Source organism: Oryza brachyantha, chromosome 11, assembly GCF_000231095.2.
Source record: "Oryza brachyantha chromosome 11, ObraRS2, whole genome shotgun sequence".
Lineage (NCBI taxonomy): Eukaryota > Viridiplantae > Streptophyta > Magnoliopsida > Poales > Poaceae > Oryza > Oryza brachyantha.
The window spans coordinates 4965748-4987860 of NC_023173.2; the positions used below are offsets into that span (position 1 = coordinate 4965748).

At 46.1% G+C, this 22113-nt stretch overlaps 2 protein-coding genes across 2 annotated transcripts; one reads left to right on the plus strand and one right to left on the minus strand.

The window, feature by feature from the left end:
* Nucleotides 1–194: 194 nt before the first annotated feature.
* Nucleotides 195–12733, plus strand: LOC102707067 (probable serine/threonine-protein kinase At1g54610). Its single transcript, XM_015842641.1, is given in 9 exon segments — nt 195–400; nt 927–1640; nt 1762–2046; nt 2124–2441; nt 2569–2796; nt 11989–12089; nt 12185–12272; nt 12470–12577; nt 12579–12733. Coding segments are annotated over 8 exon segments (1764 nt in total). The 5' UTR covers nt 195–400; nt 927–1073; the 3' UTR covers nt 12648–12733.
* Nucleotides 12734–19773: 7040 nt separating this feature from the next.
* On the minus strand, nt 19774–21090 carry LOC121055781 (glucuronoxylan 4-O-methyltransferase 2-like). Its single transcript, XM_040529018.1, has one exon. It carries the CDS (start codon nt 20994–20996, stop codon nt 20022–20024), a length of 975 nt encoding a protein of 324 aa, XP_040384952.1. The 5' UTR covers nt 20997–21090; the 3' UTR covers nt 19774–20021.
* Between the last annotated feature and the right edge of the window lie 1023 nt (nt 21091–22113).

A 22113-nucleotide genomic window follows, 5' to 3' on the forward strand; every position in this document is an offset into this window, starting at 1 on the left:
ATCTATCCATTTATGAAATGGGAAACTTTTATTCACAAAAAAAGAGAAAACTGAATAAAAAAGAAATAGAACAGTGCCTAAATTTGGCTCTCGAGAAATCCTCTCCTCCACTCATTTTTTTCTCTACTTTATTTTACAAAACTATCTTTATGGTTTTTTTCCTACCCTTCTATAGTTTAGTTGGAGCAGGGCAAGGAAAAAGGAAAGAGAGAAATCCTGAGAAATACATAGTAAAAAGCAGTCTGTTCTTTTAGAATCCATGTTCATTTCGCATAGCTCTCCCTGCCTTCCTCTCCTCCATTTGAGGATTCGAATGGAGAGAGAGGAAGGTGGGGAAAATCATTCAATTTGTTCGTCCCCTATAGTTTCTTGAAAGACAAAGGAAAGCGAAGGAATTCAGGTCTTGATAATTGTTGTTGATGTGCTTCTCCATAACTACAATTTTTTTATTGCTAATTGTCAAATGAATTATAGCTTTTTCATTCCTTTGAGAGGATATTGCTGATTGTTAGTACCACTTGTTCCATTTATTCAGTTCTTAAATTATATTGCTATTCAGCGCCTTATGATGCATGAATTTTTAGAGCAGATCCCACAATGTTCTGAATTCTTACAATTATTTTGGTTCAAAATGTCGATGAAAAAATTATTCATAAAAATCATTTTTATTTATCTTGATGTTAAAGGTGGTTCTGAAGAAAAATTGTTGCCTGAATTTTGAACAACCTTTTATATTCAGAATTACAAAGATACAGTTTTGCAGGGTTGGTGGGACAGATGGAAATTGCATTTGTTTTCTGTTGTTTTTTTCCTCAATAGCTTTTCTAGAACTGACTTCTGTAATTGATTTTAAGATACTTTAGTATTCTATCTTGATAATAGAAGACAATTATTTCACTCTAAAATTTGAGGAACTATTTGGATAGGTGTTTGCTTCATATTATAGTCTGACACTGCAAGAATACCTGAAACTCTCACTCATAGTTGACGAACTCATGTCAACTTAGAATGTCATCAAGGCTCTTGTTACATTCAGAAGATCAGGGCTTCAGGCCCTGATTATTTGTTTCTTGATGAAGATATTCACCAGGAAACCACTGCAAAGTTTAATCCACATACAATTCCTTCGATCAAGTGGAAGGGCATTACATGGGCTTATAGATCAACTTTGTTCCAAATGTACTAAACATGATGATGGTGTCACTTTGCAAAGTGAAACCACTTCAAGCAAGTGCAAATGTGTCTATAGGTTCTTCACACCATCAATTAAAGGTGACACTGCAGGCATACACAATGCACCGGGCAATGGTGGAAATACAGAAGTTCTCACTATTCAGTCAAAAGAAAATGGTCCCATCTCTAGTAACATATTGGATGATGGAGAGAAGTCAGTTCTCTCTTTAGATCCTTCTAGGAAATTGAGTGCACATCATCGACTGAAAATCTGGATCAGTAGTGGACAGAGTGGCATAATCGGAAGATATGGAAAGAAGTTGGAGCTATATTTTGCTGATGTGTCTAAGGAGTTACGAAGTGAACATGTGAATACTTTATGGCCAGATTGGCTCGTGAATGTGGCACCTGAGGCAGTACAGGGCTGGGTCCCTCTCCGAGCAGAATCATTTGAGAGATTAAGCAAGGTGTGTAGTCAAATTGATTATACAAGTTAGTTAATTGGTAAATTTTGGTACATGGGCTTGTTAATGCTAATTTCTTCAACCATCCCTAGTTACTATTGTATCTCTTCTTTTTCAATTTCAGATTGGACAAGGAACTTATAGTAGTGTGTACAAAGCTCGAGATCTTAAAACAGGCAAGTTTGTTGCTCTCAAGAAGGTTCGGTTTGCTAGTGTAGATCCTGAAAGTGTGCGCTTTATGGCAAGAGAAATATGTATTCTTCGGAAACTTAATCATCCAAATGTCATAAAGTTGGAAGGGATTATAGCATCTTCTGCTTCACAAAGTTTGTATCTTGTGTTTGAGTACATGGAGCATGACCTTGTTGGTCTTGCAGCTACTCCAGGCCTCAAGTTCACTGAGCCACAGGTGATTCTGATACTATTTTTCCAGTAAACTACTTGGCAGACAGGAATTTCAACTATTCCCCTTCTCTTGAATCCCAGGTCAAGTGCTTGTTGCAACAGTTACTTAGTGGCCTTGATCACTGCCACAGCAATGGAGTTCTTCACCGGGACTTGAAGGGTTCCAACCTCTTGATTGATGACAATGGTGTCTTGAAGATTGCGGACTTTGGTCTAGCAACATCTTATGATCCTAACAGTCAGCAACCACTGACAAGCCGTGTTGCAACATTGTGGTATAGGCCTCCGGAGCTTCTTCTTGGTTCCACTAAGTATGGTGTTTCTGTGGATATGTGGAGTACTGGGTGCATTCTGGCAGAATTGCTTTCTGGCAAGCCAATAATGCCAGGAAGAACTGAGGTACGTGCAACTATTAGTCTATTACATTCTGAAGATCACCCAGAAGAAATAATAGACGATGATTGTAGTACTTGAACATATGTCAGTTTTGTTTGTATCACTATTCTCTCCTACAATGCATTTATAGGTAGAGCAAATTCACAAGATTTTCAAGCTCTGTGGATCACCCTCTGATGAGTATTGGCAGAAACTAAACGTGCCCCAGACAGGGATGTTCAAGCCCTCTCGCCAGTATAGGAGGTGCATTGCAGCTCATTTCAAAGATTTCCCTCAGCCAGCTATACTTCTTCTAGACAATTTGCTTTCACTGGAACCAGAGGCTCGTGGAACAGCTGCCTCGATTCTCCAGAGCGATGTAAGTTACTACCCTTCAATTGATTATTAGTTGTGGTGTTCTATAATTTACTCCCACAAGACAACACAAATTTGTTGCTTACTAGTTTTTTGCCGAGAAGGCCAAAGTTGGCCAGCCAATTTCATGAAGTAGGAAGGAAAAAAAACAGAGTGGAATACAAAAGTCAGCAGGACGCTGCTGAGTCCGGCGAGCTGCCGGAAAGAAAAACACTTAGAATCTAGCTACTATTCTACTTAAACAAACCAGCCTCTATCCACAATTTGATCTCTGTTATGGGCTAGGTTCATATGGGGTAAACACCGTCGGAAGAATAGCTGGGTGACGGCTGCTAGGGATGAGATGAAGGAATAAGTCTTGGGCTGTTTGGTCTTGGTCTTGTGGTGTCCTACCCACCCTTGTTTTTCAGCTTTTAGTTGCTAGGACAGCATCTAGGACAGGTTGTTAGGATGCTCTAGGACAGGTGGTTAGGATGCTCTAGGACAGGTTGTTGAGATGCTCTAGGACAGCATCTTTTAGACTGTAGACAGCTATAAATATGTATCCAACCCTCCCCGGGAAGGGCATGACATTTGGTGATAAGTAAACAGAAAATTGCCCCAAGTTTGAGTGTCATCCTCTCACCAATGAGAGTAACAATAGAGATACTAACATCTGGTATCAGAGCCACACTTTCCTGTAGGTTGAACATCTCTTGCTCCTCCCCTTCCCAAGCTCGAGTGAGCACTCAGCCACCATCAACAGCAGTACCACCGGCTGCTCCTCCTTCCCCTTTCCCCTTCCCTTCTCCACGTAGCAACCCCCCCGGAGGCGCGCCATGTCCGACGGACAGTCTCGGCGTTCGGGCGCCTCGAGCACACGACGTCAGCAGGACGCCGAACTCGCTGCAGCGCAAGAGCGCAGGCGAGCAGCGGCACAGACCGCAGCAGCAGCAGCAAGGGCAGCAAAGCTGGCAGCAGCGGAGTTGGCGGCGATCAGGGCGGAGGCAGAAGCGGAGGAGGCGGAAGATGCAGCACGTGCGGCGGAGGCTGAGGTTGAGACCTTGCGTAGCAGCATCAACGGCTCCATCGTCGGCGACATCACCGCCGACAGGGACCTTGAGGAGCTGGCGAGAGGAAGGGTGCGGGAGCGGACAATACGGTGGGCAGTAGCCCACCCCCATGGCGGCGGCGGTCCAGGGGACCACGCATCCGCCGACGGCGCCCCAAGCGAGGGCGCGTGCGGCAACGGTAGCCCAGATGGGCGCAGGCGTGCCGGCGGCAACCCAGAGAACACACGCCGCGGCGGCTACCCTCCCGGTGATGGCGGCCGAATCTACGGAGAGCGCGGCCCTCACAGGCAACGCGACTCTCCCTCCCCTGACCGGCGCCATGGCTACCACGGCATCCAAGCGGTGGTCAGGGACTTTGGTCCCGGTGGTGGGTGGCCTACCCTCACCAAGACCAACTACATCGAGTGGGCCGCGGTGATGAGGGTGAGGCTCCAGGTGCGGCACATGTGGGAGGCAGTTCGGTATGGCGACGTCGACTACGATGAAGACCGACGGGCGCTAGACGCCCTCATCGCTGCAGTTCCATCCGAGATGCAGTTTTCCCTTTCACAAAAGCGGACTGCCAAGGAGGCCTGGGATGCCATCGCTGCGGCACGCATCGGCAGCGATCGCGCCCGCAAGAGCACGCTGCAAGCACTCCCCAAGGAGTGGGAGAACCTGGCCTTCAAGCCAGGTGAGGACATCGATGATTTTGCCCTCCGTCTCAACACTCTGTTGCAGAAGATGGTGCAGTACGGCGACGACACCTACAACGAGGAGAGAGCTGTCGAGAAGCTCTTCCGCTGCATCCCAGAGAAGTATAAGCAGATTGCCCGCTCCATCGAGTCTCTGCTGGACCTCTCCACGATGACGATCGAGGAGGCGATTGGTCGCCTCAAGGTCGTCGACGGCGATGAGCCACAGCCCCTCTCCGGGCCCATCACCATTGGCGGGAAGCTCCATCTCACTCAGGAGCAGTGGGAGGCCTGCCAGGGTGATGGGAAAAAGGGGGAGTCCTCCTCGGTAGGCGGCCGCAAGCGCGGCAACCTGCACAAGGGGCGCGGAGGCGTCCGGGTCAGGTTGCGAGGACGCATCCGGGGTGGAGCCCGCGGAGGCGTCCAGGGCGGCACCACCGGCAACCGCAGGCCGACGTGAGACGACGCCTGCCGCAACTGTGGCAAGTCTGGCCACTGGGCCAAGGACTGCCGACAACCACGACAAGGCCAAGCCAACGCCGCACAAGTGGAGGAAGAACCAGCCCTGCTCCTGGCACACGCAAGCATCGAGCTATCTCCAGCGGCACCGGCCGCATCGGCTTTCCTCCACCTAGAAGAGCCGAAAGCACGAGCCCTTCTTGGCGACGACTCCAACGACAAGACTGATGGATGGGTCCTCGACACCGGGGCCACCCATCACATGACCGGTCGACGGGAGTTCTTCACCGAGCTTGATCCCAGCGTCCGAGGCTTCGTCAAGTTTGGGGATGCCTCTGGCGTGGATATCAAGGGCACCGGCTCCGTCATCTTCACCACCAAGTCCGGCGAGCACAGGCTGCTCACCGGAGTCTACTACATCCCCGCGCTGAGGAACTCCATCATCAGTATTGGACAGCTGGAAGAAGAGAAAGGTTCATGCGTGGTGATCAAGAACGGAGTCATGAGGATTTGGGATCGGCGCAAGATCGGGGAGCACCGTGGTCGCCTCCTTGTCAAGGTAACCAGAGGCAACAACCGACTCTACATCCTCAACGTGCAGGTAGCACAACCCGTGTGCCTCGTCGCCCGCCGGGACGACGAGGCGTGGCAGTGGCATGAGCGCTTCGGCCATCTCCACTTCGAGGCCCTGAAGCGGCTCAGTACCAAGGAGATGGTGCGAGGCATGCCATGCCTTGACCACGTGGAGCAGTTCTGCGACGTCTGTGTGTTGACGAAGCAGAGGCGGCTCCCCTTTCCCCATCAGACGAGCTTCCGAGCCAAGGAGCGGCTCGAGCTCGTGCACGGGGATTTGTGTGGCCCGGTGACTCCGGCCACACCAGGATGACGACGCTTCTTCTTGCTGCTCGTCGACGACCTCTCTCGCTACATGTGGGTGACGGTCCTCGGTAGCAAGGGAGAGGCTGCGGACGCCATTAGGCGCACGCAGGCTGCTGCGGAGGCGGAGTGCGGCCGCAAGTTGCGCATCCTGCGCACCGACAACGGCGGCGAATTCACGGCGGCTGAATTCGCGTCGTACTGTGCCGATGAAGGTATTTACCGCCACTACTCCGCGCCGTACAGCCCACAGCAGAACGGCGTCGTTGAGCGGCGCAACCAGACGGTTGTGGGGATGGCTCGAGCCCTCCTCAAGCAGAGAGGAATGCCGGCTCTCTTCTGGGGGGAGGCGGTGGTAACGGCCGTCTACATCCTCAACCGCTCACCTACCAAGGCTCTCGATGGCAGGACGCCGTACGAGGCTTGGCATGGGCGCAAGCCATCGGTCTCCCACCTGCGAGTCTTTGGCTGCCTTACGTTCGCCAAGGAGCTTGGCCACATCGGCAAGCTCAACGACAGGAGCATCCCAGGGGTGTTCATCGGCTACACGGAAGGCTCGAAGGCCTACCGCATCCTCGACCCGGCGACACAGCGTGTGCGCACGGTGCGCGACGTGGTGTTTGACGAAGGGCGCGGATGGACATGGGACAAGACGGTGGACAACGGCTCTACTCCGACGTATGACGACTTCACTGTCGAGTACATCCACTTCAGGGAAGCTGGGGGAGTGGGCAGCTCCCCTTCACCTAGCGTGCCTACCCCAGTCTCCGATTCTTCACCAACTCCAGCACCCACCACTTCGGCAGCGCCACGCTCTCGAGCCATGACTTTGGCTGCGCCGCGCTCTACGCCGACACCACCACAGTTGGCGACCCCACGCACTCCGACACCACCAGCCACCCCTCCGGGCACGTCGACACCAACACCAGCTCACGTCGAGCGCAGCCCGGTGCAGTTCGCTACTCCGCTCTCACACGATGAGGAGCGCATCGACGCCTACCATGATGGAGAGCCCCTGCGGTACCGTACGATGGAGGACCTCCTCGGCGACCAGCCAGTGCCAGGACTGGTGCCTCATGACCTGGAGGAACAGTTGCACCTTGCGTGCGACGACGGCGAGCCTCGGTCCTTCGCAGAGGCCGAGAGACACGCGGCATGGCGCGCCGCGATGAAGGCGGAATTGGACGCGGTTAAGGAGAACCGCACCTGGGAGCTTGCTGACCTCCCTCATGGTCATCGTGCGATCTCTCTTAAGTGGGTGTTCAAGCTGAAGAGGGATGAAGCCGGAGTCATCGTCAAGCACAAGGCTCGCTTGGTGGCACGTGGTTTCGTGCAGCAGGAGGGGATCGACTTCGACGATGCCTTCGCCCCAGTGGCACAGATGGAATCCGTGCGACTCCTTCTTGCGCTGGCAGCTCAGGAAGGCTGGCGCATCCATCACATGGACGTCAAGTCGGCGTTCCTCAATGGCGACTTGAAGGAGGAGGTTTACGTGCACCAGCCGCCGGGTTTTGCGATCCCCGGCAAGGAGGGCAAGGTGCTACGTCTGCACAAGGCCTTGTACGGCCTGCGGCAGGCACCGAGGGCGTGGAATGCCAAGTTGGATTCCACGCTCAAGAGGATGGGCTTCGAGCCAAGCCTGCACGAGGCTGCTATCTACCGGCGGGGAAATGGAGGAAATACCCTGCTGGTGGGTGTTTATGTTGATGCTTTGGTGATCACCGGCACCAAGGATACGGAGGTGGCAGCGTTCAAGGAAGACATGAAGGCCACTTTCCAGATGAGTGACTTGGGGCCCCTCTCCTTCTATCTGGGGATCGAGGTGCACCAAGATGACTCCGGGATCACACTTCGCCAGACTGCCTACGCCAAGCGCGTAGTTGAGCTCGCTGGGCTCAACGATTGCAACCCAGCCCTCACCCCGATGGAGGAGAGGCTGAAGCTGAGCCGGGCCAGCACGGCGGAGGAGGTGGACGCTACGCAGTACCGGCGTCTTGTGGGGAGCCTTCGCTATCTCACCCACACACGGCCGGACTTGGCATTCTCCGTCGGCTACGTTAGTCGGTTCATGCAGCGACCGACGACGGAGCACCAGCAGGCTGTGAAGAGGATCATCCGCTACGTTGCGAGGACTCTCGACCACGGCCTCTACTACCCGAGGTGCCCTGGAAAGGCACAGTTCATTGGGTACACCGACAGCGACCACGCCGGCGATATCGACACTAGCAAGAGCACGAGCGGGATTCTCTTCTTCCTCGGCAAGTGCCTCGTTAGCTGGCAGTCGATCAAGCAGCAGGTGGTGGCCCTATCCAGCTGCGAGGCCGAGTACATAGCGGCTTCCACTGCTTCGACCCAGGCACTCTGGCTTGCTCGACTGCTCGGTGATCTCCTCGGCCGAGACACTGGAGTAGTGGAGCTTAGGGTGGACAGCAAGTCCGCTCTGGCCCTGGCAAGGAATCCTGTTTTTCATGAACGGAGCAAGCACATCCGGGTGAGGTACCACTTCATTCGAGACTGCTTGGAGGAAGGGAGCATCAAGGCAAGCTACATCAACACCAAGGACCAGCTTGCGGATCTGCTTACCAAGCCCCTTGGTAGGATCAAGTTCCTTGAGCTTCGCTCTCGGATCGGGATGGCTCAACTTTCTCACAAGACGACGCACAAGACTTAGGGGGAGAATGAAGGAATAAGTCTTGGGCTGTTTGGTCTTGGTCTTGTGGTGTCCTACCCACCCTTGTTTTTCAGCTTTTAGTTGCTAGGACAGCATCTAGGACAGGTTGTTAGGATGCTCTAGGACAGGTGGTTAGGATGCTCTAGGACAGGTTGTTGAGATGCTCTAGGACAGCATCTTTTAGACTAGTAGGCAGCTATAAATATGTATCCAACCCTCCCCGGGAAGGGCATGACATTTGGTGATAAGTAAACAGAAAATTGCCCCAAGTTTGAGTGTCATCCTCTCACCAATGAGAGTAACAATAGAGATACTAACATGAGAGAGGGACTTAGATTAGGAAAGACTAACTCTAATTCATCATTGTTTGATTAGAATGACGATATAATCCTATCCTTGCATAGATAGTGAGACTTAATTCATAGGTAACTAACTTGATCTAATCTAACTTTACTTCTTAATCCTATTCTATCTCTTAATCTTATCCATTCTGCTACAGTACCGGCGGCTACAGTGCCACGTGTACTGTTCATCCATCAGGGGGTTAGGCCCATGGGCCTCAATCCCTCGGCCTCTACCCATGACAATCTCATCCCTGATTTCGTTGAAGAGTTGCTCCGCTGATGTTGCTTATTAGTCTTTTCTAAAATTTCTAATGGGGCCAATTAAGGCACATTTCCTTTTTTTAGAGAATGGGAATTCTAGCCTTTGCCTCAATAGAAGCTACAGACAATTAAGGCCTATTTATTGAGTTGGGATTTGTCATATACTCCATCTGTTCCAAAATATAAATACGCACTATATTTGGTCAAATCTTTATCTTAACGAAACAAAATATACACTATATTTTAAAATATATTAAAATATAGTGAGTACCAAGGAATCAGCTTCTGTTGGGCTTGCAGCTTGCCAGCACAGAACAGACATTGATTGACAGCTTTAGTTACTTCACTGATTTGGCCTCTAACCACTTCCATATAAGATTTCTGTTTCATTAGTTATTAGTTTCGAGAGCTAGCTGCATCCCTTTATAAGGTGCATAGTGTATCAGTTATTATATCCAAGCAATAAAGAGTAAGTAAACTCTAGTCTCTTTCTCCTTCAAGGTTCTCCATCCTCATCCATAGTCTCGTCCTAAACAGTCATTTTGCCAAAACCATGTAGCCTTCCTCCTGGCTGTGTTTTATATTTTCTTATATACTTCCTTGGTCTAGAAATATAAGGATATCTAGAGTTTGAATTTTATTCAACAATATAAGTACATCTTTACATACCTTCTCATCTCAACCAATCACAACCATCTTTCATTTAATTTCTCACCTACTTTCTGTTAACACCAAAATTTGATAAGATTCTTTAGTAGATTTGGTTAAGTAAAGAACATAATCAAATGATAGAAAGCTTATCCAAAAGAGTCTTAGTTCAATAAGAAATCATTAAGACTATGGCATGACAGTTTAATTATATCTATTAATTAGACATGATTTAGTAATTTTCCTTTATCATTAGGAAATTTTGTCTGGTTTACAATCAGGACTATATTTCCTTTTATTTTTAGGAAAACGTGTGTTGTGTCTAATATGGACTAGTATTTATCCATGGATATAAATATGTACCCTCAGGGTTCTTGTAAAATATCTCATAAATCAATACAAATACTCTCGACGCATCTCTACCCTTGTTTCCAAGGTTTTTATCACCGGTGGAACTTGGCACCTTATGCGTGGTTGCATTTGCTTCAATCTTCGGCTAAGGGGTAAGCCCTAAGTTCCACCAGCCTTGGCAATTGTATCGGCTATATTGGTGTTGTTCAAGGTTGCATCGCTTCGATATCTTGGATTTCTTTGGTTCGGTTGGTATATTTGTCTACCTGATATTTCAATTTTATCTTTAATAGCATTGTGTTTAGAGACGCGTCGGTTTAATCAGAACTGTCTCGGTTAGGTTCAGTCTTCGGTCTTAGTCTATATGTCTCTACAATCACAATGATGTGTTTGATAAATTTGTTATATCCATCAAATTAGACAGATTTATCGGCTTAATGACATTAGATTATCATATACAATCTTGTACTGCATCGGTTAGGTTCAACCTACTAAATTGTTGTTGATAATCTAAATCTTGTTAAGTTGATAGGTTTATGCTAATGTTTTACTGGACGGTTAGCCGATTTTATATAACCACTTTGATCGGTGTCATATCAGTTTGCTTAAATCTATCGAGCAATTATGAACCTTATGCTACATCGGTTTGGTTCGATCTATAGGGTTGTGGTTGTAAGTTAGATATATTTAAGTCAGTAGGTATCAATCATTGTTTCATCGGGGTTTCAGCCGATGAATTATCTAAGTGTTACATTGGTTTATAAGGATTATATGCAAGTTGGTTTACCCGATCATAACAAGGACTTCATTGTTCATCTAACTATTTGAGTCTATTTGTATCGGATTTTCAACCGATCCAATTCTTCAACAACCGATTGTTTAACCTATCGGCTAATCACTGCCACATCGACATCCAATCAGCTGGGTCCTCAATTATCCATCAGCTCGATAGCCAATTAGCTTTTTTATTCTTCATATTGTCATTTGCAGGATCAAATTAAGCAGCACATCCACAGCTCATCAAGATCTAGGACCTGCACTAGAGCGAAGCTAGACTCCTAGACCTCTGCGTGTGATCAACGATGGCCCAGCTCACAAGATCACGCACTCACGTAGTTGTTTACTCACACGAGAAAGAGGCTAACAAGTAAATGCAAGGACGCGCACAAAGCATCAGACGCACGCAAAAGAATTTTTGCAGCACTGCAGACCAGCGGCTAAAGCAATGCACTCTCAATTCTCCACTGCACTTAATCACATGACACTTACATGCTTAAATAGCCACACACACTTGCTAATCAAGCAATCACTCAACCACGATTTGGCCGCACGACCCGGCCAGGCACTCTCATGGCTAACCACCCACTCACTAACTAATCTACATGCAAGCTGCACTTTCTTGCATGCAAAGCAGCACTAACAGCCGTGACTTGGCCACTCCTAGCTGCATGTTTTCACTTGCATGCAGCCTATAATTATCACTATTAATCTAGCTAACTCACACATACACTCACTCACTTGCTCCTAGCACATGCAACTAACTCAATGCTCAGAAACTCAACTCAGTAATAAAATGAAAACAACAAGATAAATCGATCTTAACAATCAACACGTCAAATCAACAGACTAGCGTCAACACTTCCCTACCTTAATCAACCACAACTCTCCCTTCTCTTAACCTTATATTGTTGAGCTAATCTGGTTCAATGGTAGTTTTCGAATCCAGTATCAGCCACTAAAACTGGTATGGTTTACCAAGTTATTGGTCTACAAAAATTTCATCGCATGTCTAGTTTTCCATACCCTGCTTTCAGGAGAACATTGCATTGGAGCACTTAACCCATGTATCACAAACTTCAGTTTTTCAGAACAAAGCCACTGGCTTGCAGCCCATCAACCTTACCAAAGTGTCCACCGAGCAAAGAATACGATGCAAGACTCCGGCTAGAGGAAGCTAGGCGGTATGCGTTTCTTAACCTTTTCCTTTTATTTTTCAGGGAGGATGTAATTGAGAAGAATTATTAGTCGGTTCTAAAATACTGTAATGTTTCTATAGGCAAAGAAAGGTTGAGGGGTCAAAATCTGTTAGACCGGGAAGAGAGAATCCTAGAACAAATCGTGGTAATGGCCCTATCCGACCAAAGGTGAGTACAACATAATACAACTCTGTAGCCTATTTTTCTTGATGGTCATTGTTATATGCAGAAACTTTGATAAAATATGCCGCTCTCTGCAATTAATCATGCTCATGCATGACGGAAAATCTGCATGTACTTTACTCTAGTAATCATCTCATGCTCAAAATAAACATTGTTTAACTCACCTAATCATCATTGTGCAGAAACATACATATAACAGCGCAAATCTCAACCCAGGAGCTGATCCACGGGCATTAGCTACAGGGGTGCAATCTCCAGGACATGACTCCACATGGAACAACAAGGGCAGTTGCACTGACCATTGGGAAGTACCTAGGCGCAAATACAGTTCTGTGCAGAAGGCAAATTCCACTGTCTTGATGGCAAGGAGCTCAGATTTCCTTCAACCTGGATACACTGATGTAAGGAACGATACACATGCTTCTCGCAAGAACGACCAAGGAGGGAAGGGCCCCACTGGGGTAAGTACAGTAATTGTACAAATGTCAATTTTTTCAATATAACTTTTTTGGTCAACAAAAGCATCAGACTGTTCAGATAAAAAGCACGTAATAAGAATATCGATCGAAGGACATATATCATGTAAGGTAGTGTCATTGCCAGCTTCTTAGCGGTGTTACTGATATACGTGTTTGTAAGGTTTATAGAAATATTATTCCTCAAGTAAACAAAACTTATAGTTTACAGAATTTATAACTAAAAGATGGACTGGCTGTTTCTAGAATCAGTATACAATGATTTGATGCTCTACAGTAATTTTTATTTGCTGACCGTGATGTGCACTATAATTTTCTGTTGAGAGTTGAGATGGTTATCAATTCACCCTCTGTGTGTACATGCTGATTTCAGTTTTTTGTACCTTCTAACAGATTAAATTGATGAATTGACTGTTTTCGTTTGAAAATCAAGCCATTTTTTCCTTTAAACTAACATTTGTCAAACCTTCTTGTTTTGTTTCTCTCTCTCTCTCTCCAGGGCTACAGGGTTAAGAGCAGAACGCAGTACTCTAATTCACTGGTTAAACCAGAAGGAAACATAGAGGAGATGCTCAAGGAGCATGAAAGGAACATCCAAGCAGCCGTGCGCAAATCACGCCTTAGAAACAGCAAAGAGTTGTGACACTGATGTGCAGTTCAAACTAAAGATCTCAACTTCCGCAAGTTCCAGTTGAGGAATGGCAGGACTGCATTCTTGCGCAAAGCTTCTGCAAAAGGGTAATTTCTTTCAAACCTGATGAAGTAGCTGAAAATAACAAAGACACAATTGAAAAGTGCTGATATGTTAAAGATGTCAAGTCATGTGATTGTTTTTTTTTCTCTACAGCTCAAGATTAAACGTGAAATGTTGATATAATACGAGAATTTTGGCATGGATGATGTTCCAAAAGTACACATTGTCCTTTCAGGTTACTTAGAGTATCTTTTTTTTTGAAACCAAATTAATTAGAGTATCTGCAATAGGGAATATACACATATTCTTAACTGATGGTAGTGAGCCTCCAAGATCATACTGAAACATGTGACAACAACATGGATAGGTGCATCTTACAGAGTATGAGTACGGTCCAAGAGGTTGCCAACAGATTGACAAGGATATCCGAAGGTGGAGAATGTCCTTTCTTCTTGGCTGAGGTCTTGTTTCCCAACTTCTGTGATCCTTATGCCCGCTGGCACTGCAGTGGCTTGTATAAATTTGTCATCCTTTTATTCTCTCTTCTTTTTTTGTGAGGGCCTTATAAACTTTACATTCTTTCCTTTGCTTCTCCTTAATTGAATGGCTGAGGTCATGCATACTTTTGTTTAGGGTAAAGTCCATTTTTGGACCTTGAACTTTGCGCTAAGTCAATTTTTCACCCTGAACTACAATACTGGTTATTGTTCAGCTTCAATTTGCAAAACCAGATTAAAAAAAAAAAAGCCTTAGACATAACTTTTGTATGGTTTTTGTTTGAAATGGAGGAGGTTTTCCTAGTTTGTACCATTATTGTGTGTTTTGTTGATGCAAACGTCAGTTAACTAGGTCTACAAACATGAAATTTACCTAACCTAAGTTCATTTAGCTGAAAACCACTATTATCTCGATCAAAACCACCATGAAATGTGGTGCAGAGTGTGATCTGTCCAGTTTTCATTAGTTGGTGGTGAAAAATAACGGGATTTTCAGTTCAAAGTGAAATTTGGTCTTAGAGCGAAGGTCCAGGTCCAAAAATGAACTTTATACCTTAAGATACAATTTCAAAGGTAACAGGTAAAGATAAAAGTTCCTTGAAGCTGGAAACATTGCGGAAAACTGTAGCAGCATATTTTTCCTTCATTCTGCCTGGAAACTGGAACGGAAACTACAATAGGTATTTGCAGCTCAATCTCAGGATTTCCTAACTTCCTATTCAATCGATGATGGTACATGATGCATCTATACCTAATTAATCTTCAGAAAAAAAAAAGGATCTGAATTCAGATCTTCAATTTTCAGACTGCAAGTACCTTTCCCTAGATCCATTTAGGCTGCTAAAACGCGTGGACAGTTTCAAGCTTCTGGAATTCAATCTCCATGAAGCTTTTGCTGGGAAAATTGTAGAAATGCAGTGTCAGGATCAGTCATTTTCCCAAGTGACAATTTTTTCCTGATGAGACCACATCACTGGAAGAAACAAAAGGTGTTGGTGCATCGGACTCTGCTAGTTGTTGGTTCCATTCATGTGGTTCAGACTCGTCCCTTAAGTTTCACTCCTTTTCTTTGTAAATCTTTGTACCTGTTGGTTTGAAGCAGACCCTTTTAAGTTATCAATCTGTGTATCAGTTATCATGGCGTGTATTTATATATTTGATCTTTTGGAGAGTAGATAAAGGAGAGAATAGTGCAAATATTGGATGCATTGTATTGAGCCTCGGGGGCCAGTATACGTAGAAGTATATATATGGAGGAGATAAGGAAAGATTTAAGTTATGGAAGGAGTCCATACAAATAAATTCTATTCTAATATGTACTCCTTTCATATCTATAGTCCTTTCCTATCTCCTCCACCTGTATAGTTATATTAGGATAGGATTACATATATGGATTACAGTCATATTAGGATAGGATTAATCTGTATGAACTGTTTTCATATCTATAATCCTTACTTATCCCCTCCATCTGTACTCCTATATATATTGCCCCTGAGGCTCAATACAATGCATCCAATATTTGTAGTATTCTCTCCCTCCTCTACTCTCCAACATGGTATCAAAACAGGCGATCTAGAGTCATCGCTCACGCTTCCGCCACCATTGCCCTAGGAGCGATGTAATCTCTAGGGGGTGGCCGCTGTTTTCTTTTTTGCGTCGTTTTTCCTCGCCAAGATGGATCGATCTTGATCGACTCCAGATGCCCTCATTCGTCCCCATCCTTCATCATCAGATCGATCTGGTTCAGTCACAGATTGGTCGTTCATCTTCTTTGTGTCGTCAAGCAACCAGCAGCATGTACTCGTCGCTGCACACCTCCACTCTGTCGCTTCCCCATCGCCGAATGCAGGAGACTTGCTGCCACTAGGGGGACGAGGCCCTCTGTCCCCCTCCTCTTCTGTGGCCAACACAACCTTCTCATCGGCTCCTCCTCGGATGCAGGAGACCAGCCGCTACCAGGGGGACGAGGCCCTCTGTCACCCTCCTTTTCCGTGGCCGACGCCGTCATCTAGACCTAAGGCCCCAGCAACCGAGGCTCTAAGGCCCTGTCGTTCGAGGCTCCAAGGCCTCTTCCGACCTTCTCCGCGCCCTGAAATCTGGCCCTCAAGGTTCCGATGTCTGGGCCCCGACCCTGACTACTACTGCTTCTATCTTTCCGTTTTTTCCCATTCGGAGAGTGGGTTTGCATCACCCACCTTCTCATTGACATCTGCATGTCCCCGACATCGGCCTTGACTCCGATTTATTCTTCATCATCTCGCCCTGCTTCTCACGAATTGATCACCCGTTAAAGCACTCAGCTATGACTAGGCCATCAAGCTTCAGCGGCCTCAAAGTTAGATAATGCGTTCTTGGGGAGGAGCTCTCAGCGGAGGGCGTGTTGGCCACAGAAAAGGAGGATGATAGAGGGCCACATCCCCTCGGTGGCGCAGATCTCGTACATTTAAGGAGGAGCCGGCGATGGAGGTTGCGATGGCCACAGAAGAGGAGGGTGACGGAGGGCCTCGTCCACATGGTGGCGGCAGGTCTCCTGCATCTGGTGATAGGGAAGTGGCAGAGTGGAGGGGTGTGGCATTGACTACATGCTGCTAGCTGCTTGACAACACGACGAAGACGAATGACACCAGATCGATCTGACGACGAATGACGGGGACGATCGAGGGCCGCTCGTGTGGATCAAGATTGATCCATCTTGGTGAGAAAGAATGAAAAAAATGGTGGCCGCCCCCGAGAGATTATATCACTCTCGGGGCGACGATGGCAGAAGTGTGAGCCACGACTCTAGATCGTCCGTTCTGATACCTGTTGGAGAGCAGAGAAGGAAGAGAATACTGTGAATATTGGATGCCATTGTATTAAGCATCAGGGGCCAATATATATAGGAGTAGGGGTGGAGAGGATAAGGAAGGATTGCAGATATGAAAGCAGTCCATACAAATAAATCATATCCTGTTAACACCAAATTTTGGCAAATTGTCGTTACAAGTTGAAACATGGGTAAAAACCAAATCGGACAAGAAAAGGGGAATCGGCTGAGGAAAGTGGTTGAACGCGATACTACTGTGGCTGATAGAATTTGAATCGGACAGGAATTGGAGTCTGATTGGGCCTGAAATTAGAGATAGATTCGGTGATTAGCTACGAGTCTATGTAGATTAGTTAGGCCGTATCTTGGAGTTTGTTTAGGATTTTAGACTTAATTAAAGTTCAGATGTAATAAGTTAGTTATTAGTACGGATCCTCAGCCGTTTAGGTTAGTTAGATCCGAGGGTATAAATATGTATGCTCGGGGTCATTGTAAATTATCACTAGATCAATCAACTCAACTTCAGCGCATCGCCAAAATCGTTTGACTTGCTTGGGCTTTCGGCGCGGGGTTTGTTAGCTTCGCAATGTAAGTTCATGTTTGTCAAAACCTGTCGATCAACTAGAACAAGACTGTCTCGATTATGTCCGATCTCGTGCCTGGTTGATCGGCGAGCTGGGTTCTATTATTGCTTTGATCTATTTTAGCTTGAAGTAGTAGTATTTCTCGATCAAGTTCTCGCGAGTTCCTTTGTTCGGTTTATTGGCATAATTCTAGTTAACTTGATTCTGTTCCGGTTCGGTTCGATCAATCTAGTTGGCTGGGGTTATGTTATCATATTCGATCAGGTACTCGTGAGTGCTTATCGCTGGAGTTCTAGCCAGCATTATCCCAAGTAATCTATTAATTTATCTATTAGATTCATCGATCTTCGTATTCCTATGATTATATCATGATAGATTGCGTAGTGTCTTGGTTAGGTCCGATTTATACGCATTTCGTTTGATCTAGTTATAGGAGTTCGTCCAATCGGCTGAGTTTAACGAATGAATTGATAGATTACACTAGTTTGCTATCCTATTGCTCATATGCTGCAATATTTTACTAATTCCGTCTTGGTTCAATCCGATCTTCTAGGTCTGGTATAAGCATGTACGAGATTGGTTATTATTGTTCTATGCTAGTAATTGTCAATCCGGTTTACATTAAATTCCGCGTTTAGTCTCCTATTAGTTGTTGATTTTACATGCAATAAGTACTAGGTCAGTTCGATCGGCTGATTAATCTTAAAACTGTCTTGGTTAAGTCCGATCTTTTAAGATTAATTGATTGGCTAGTCTGTTTGGTATTTATCTCACTACTAATTCAGCTGATTAAGCATGTTTATACTTGTCACCATAAAATTCCTGTAAAACCGATCGTCTAGCTCATCGACTAGGGTCCTGGGACGGTATCGACTATCCGGCCGATAGCGATTTCTGAGTTAATTATTTTTATATTATATCTTGTCAGTTATAGGATCAAACTGACTAGCACGCCCATCAATTCTATGAATTATGTCCTGCACTGGAATGGTCTAAGATTAACTTCCAGGCCTACATATGTGACCATTATTGTTATTTTCAGCATCAACATATCCTAATATGACTCTAACTACCATACTCTAACATGATCTAGCATTTTGTGACGACAAAACATTAAGGGCTTGTTCAGATTACAGGATGTTTATAGGATTTTTGCAGGAATACTGTACACCAGGAATTTTTCCTTTCCTTCCATTCGGATCACACTAACTAACCACAGGAAAATTGAAGGAAAGTTTCCTCCGTGACTGATTTCAAAGGAAAAACGCAGGAAAGAAACCATCCAATCAAATCTCATTTTTGTTTTCCTTTGCATCAATGGAGCAATAAGCATCTGACAAGCAAGTAGTTGACTAGTAACCCAGATCTAATAAACGGCTAATATGTATATTACTGTACATTTCCTATCTCCTTTCCTATGCACATCCGAACAATCTTATCTCCTCTATTCCTATGCTTCTTAATCCTCAGTTTTCCAAGTGAATTCCTATCATATTCCTACGTTTTCCCTATCCTATGTTTTTCATATCCTGTGTTCCGAGTGAGCCCTAAATACTTGTGGCTGCCAAATCGGGTACTAAGATTTCTGTTGCCACTAGATAAATGGATTATTGTTATACTTTTTCTTCAGCGGAAAATAGTGGGAACCCAAAATTAGAGGTGAAAAATTCACTGGTAGGCATTCGTTTTCTCGTCCAGATTCCACATGAAGGGTTTCCATGTCCTGATGCGTTTGGAATGCAACCAGGCTTACCATTGGAGTGCAGAGCGCTAACTGGTTGTTTCATTTTGGATGAAATTTGTCCAAATACAAAATTTTCGCGGTTTAATAAGTGGCGGTTTTCACTTCAAACCACATGTAGCCGTGGCAAACCACACAATTACCACGGTGGAAACCGCAACAAAATTGTCCCTATCATTGATTTTCAATATTTCCTTGGTTCAAGAAGTGGCGGTTTTACTCCAAATCACGTGGTAACCACAGTAAATCGCGTGATTACCATGAAAAAACTATCTATATCACAGATTTTGAATTTAAGTTTTTGGAAGTCAAATTTTATGGTGATTTTTGCAATGTCGAGGTAATCGCGCTATAATTTTACTACCACTGGGTGGCTACATGGGCTCAGGCAAATGGTTTGGTGAACCCCGAATGCAACCCCGTCGAATCACCAAAACACGTGACCTCAAATTTCATCAAAACTCAGGCCTACCGAATCCTAAAAATTTCTACCGATTCGAGTTGACTTGCAAAGTTTGAATTTGCGAACCCTGCTTGAATTTGTGAAACTTCTTGCCAGTTGTTTCCCTTCTCTGGAGAAGTGTTCTGAATCAGCTCCCAGTGTTTGTGCTAGCCTGCTCAATGCTACTTCTTTGTCATCCCTAGGCATTTCCATCCCCCAAAAAACATAAATTGTGAACATATAAGGTCAATTAAAATTTGACAGTGAATTTGAAATTCCGAAATTCACAAGAGGGTACGGTACAGGGTATGTTCATCCTGTGACATGGCACAAATGCTGCTCTCATATTAACCCCCCCCCCCCCCCCCAAAAAAAAGAATAAAAGAAATATTCTACACATGTTACTGTTTCCTCTAACATAAATAAATAAGTATATTATTACTAGTATGTTAATAATATGCATATTGGTTATTAAATGAAATACTGTATATTTTTCAAGGGCAAAATGGCATGCCTTCCTTGCTGCTTGGGATGGCGAAGTGCCTGAGCTTGCCAACCTCCTCCTTGATGTAGCCGCCGCACAGGAACGCCGTCGAGAACCTGTCCTGCACCGGCTGGTCCACGTCGTGCACCACCACGTCCGTCGCCTCGCCGCCGGTGCGCGCCCGCGCGGCGATGGCGGCGGTGTATATAGCGCCCATCATCCCCGGCGCCGGCGCCGGCGCCTCCGTCGGCGCGTCGACCAAGATCACGTCCCACTCCGCCTCGTAGAACGCCGCGGGGAGGCCGCGCACGGCGAGCTTGCAGGGCGAGCGGTCGAAGTGGCCAGGCGAGAGCGGGCCCGGCAGCGGCTGCTGGGTGGCGCCGGTGCAGTCCGGGGTGTCGCGGAGGGCGAGGAGCTCGTCGGCGTCCGCGGCGCTGGCGAGGTAGGCCACGCGGTAGGCCTCGAGCGCCAGGGCGGGGCTGCTGCTCCCGCCCGGGAGGCCCGCGGCGACGCCGGAGACCAGCGCGTCGTCCTCCTCGAGGAACACCGTGCGGCCGCCGTGGTTGAGCGCCGCCCACAGCACGGCGCCGCGGCCGAGCCCGAACACCAGGAGGTTGCACGGCGCGCGCCGCGACAGCACCCGCGCCGCCGCCGCCACCTCCTCCGGCGCCGTCCGCCGCCACGCCGTCGCGTTCGACGCCGCGTAGTGGACCAGCGCCTCGGCGACGTCCGCCGGGACCCCCTGATCACACTCCTCCCGCGCCGGCTGATGACGATGCTGCTGCTGCTGTGCGCCGTGGACGACGACGGGAGCCGAGGCAGCGGCGGAGAGCGTGCGGAGGATGAGGAGGAGGAGGAAGGCGGAGGCGGAGGCAGCGGAGAGGAGGAGGAGGCGGCGAGGGGTGAGGTGGTGCTTGAGCTTGGCCTTGGCGGAGACGAGGTGGCTCCTGAGCTTCGCCCTGCGCGCGTGCATGGGGCTCGCCATTGCACCTCCTCCTCTATGCGCTCTCCTTCCTGCACTAGCTGTCTATTTAGTTTTCTTCAGCGTTTGTGTTAGCATTTTATTGCTATTAATCAAACGTTTGATTTTGTTTGTTTTTTTGTCCACGTAATGTATGGGGCTAGGGAGACAGCGTGCACCCCTTCATATAATCATTCAACAACAATGACCAGATTTAATTGATAGAATTAAAATTTTCAAATATTGGATCACTAGGCGAACTCTTGTGTTAGTGTTTTTAGTCCCGTCTTTTTGCTTCACTTATGCTTATAAATTAAAATTTAAATTTTTAATCTTAAATTTAGAGTTAATTTTAGGGGTTTTTTTACCAAAATTTATTTTTCAACCTTAGCTTTTAGATTGATAAAAATACGTATACAAAATTTGTATTCTAAATTATTTTTATTTATAAATATGTCATCTGGTAATTTCTATGAAAAAGCCAAATAATCATCCATTGTGTGTGCATGTGTTTGCTTTCATGGTGTGTCTTGTGCTGTGTACTTTTAGGTTGTATTAATTGATTATGTGGGTTGTGTGTTGTGTACTTTTGGGCTGTATTGCATATGTTTTGTGTGTGGTGGGATGGCAATATATGGTTTGCTAAATTGGTTGGTGGATGATGCTTGAAGGATCAACAAGATACATGCATAGCCATGCATGCGGTGGCAGATGATTGGTGATGAGTACTACGGACCTAATATTTGATTATATGTTGTGTTTGTTGGATCTCTTCGAAGAATTTATTTCAGTTGATTTATACAGGGCTTTTAATTAACGTGTAGAATAAAGCTTCATATACAACAGGCTCATCTTTGGTTTATCGGTGAAAAATGTCAAATGTCATATTTACAAATGACAAATAATTCATAAATAAAATCTTTATATGTGTTCTCAGTGATATAAAAACAAAAGCAAAAAAAATAAATTATAATAAAAATATCAAAATTAACTCCAAATTTAAGATTAAAAGTTTAAATTTTGGCTTATCAGCATAAGCAAAAACGAAAAGACGAGGATGCAAAACTTTTTTGCTTATAAGTATTTTGACTATTGTGATTGCTACAGAATTAAATTAAAATACCACTTGTATTTTAGATTG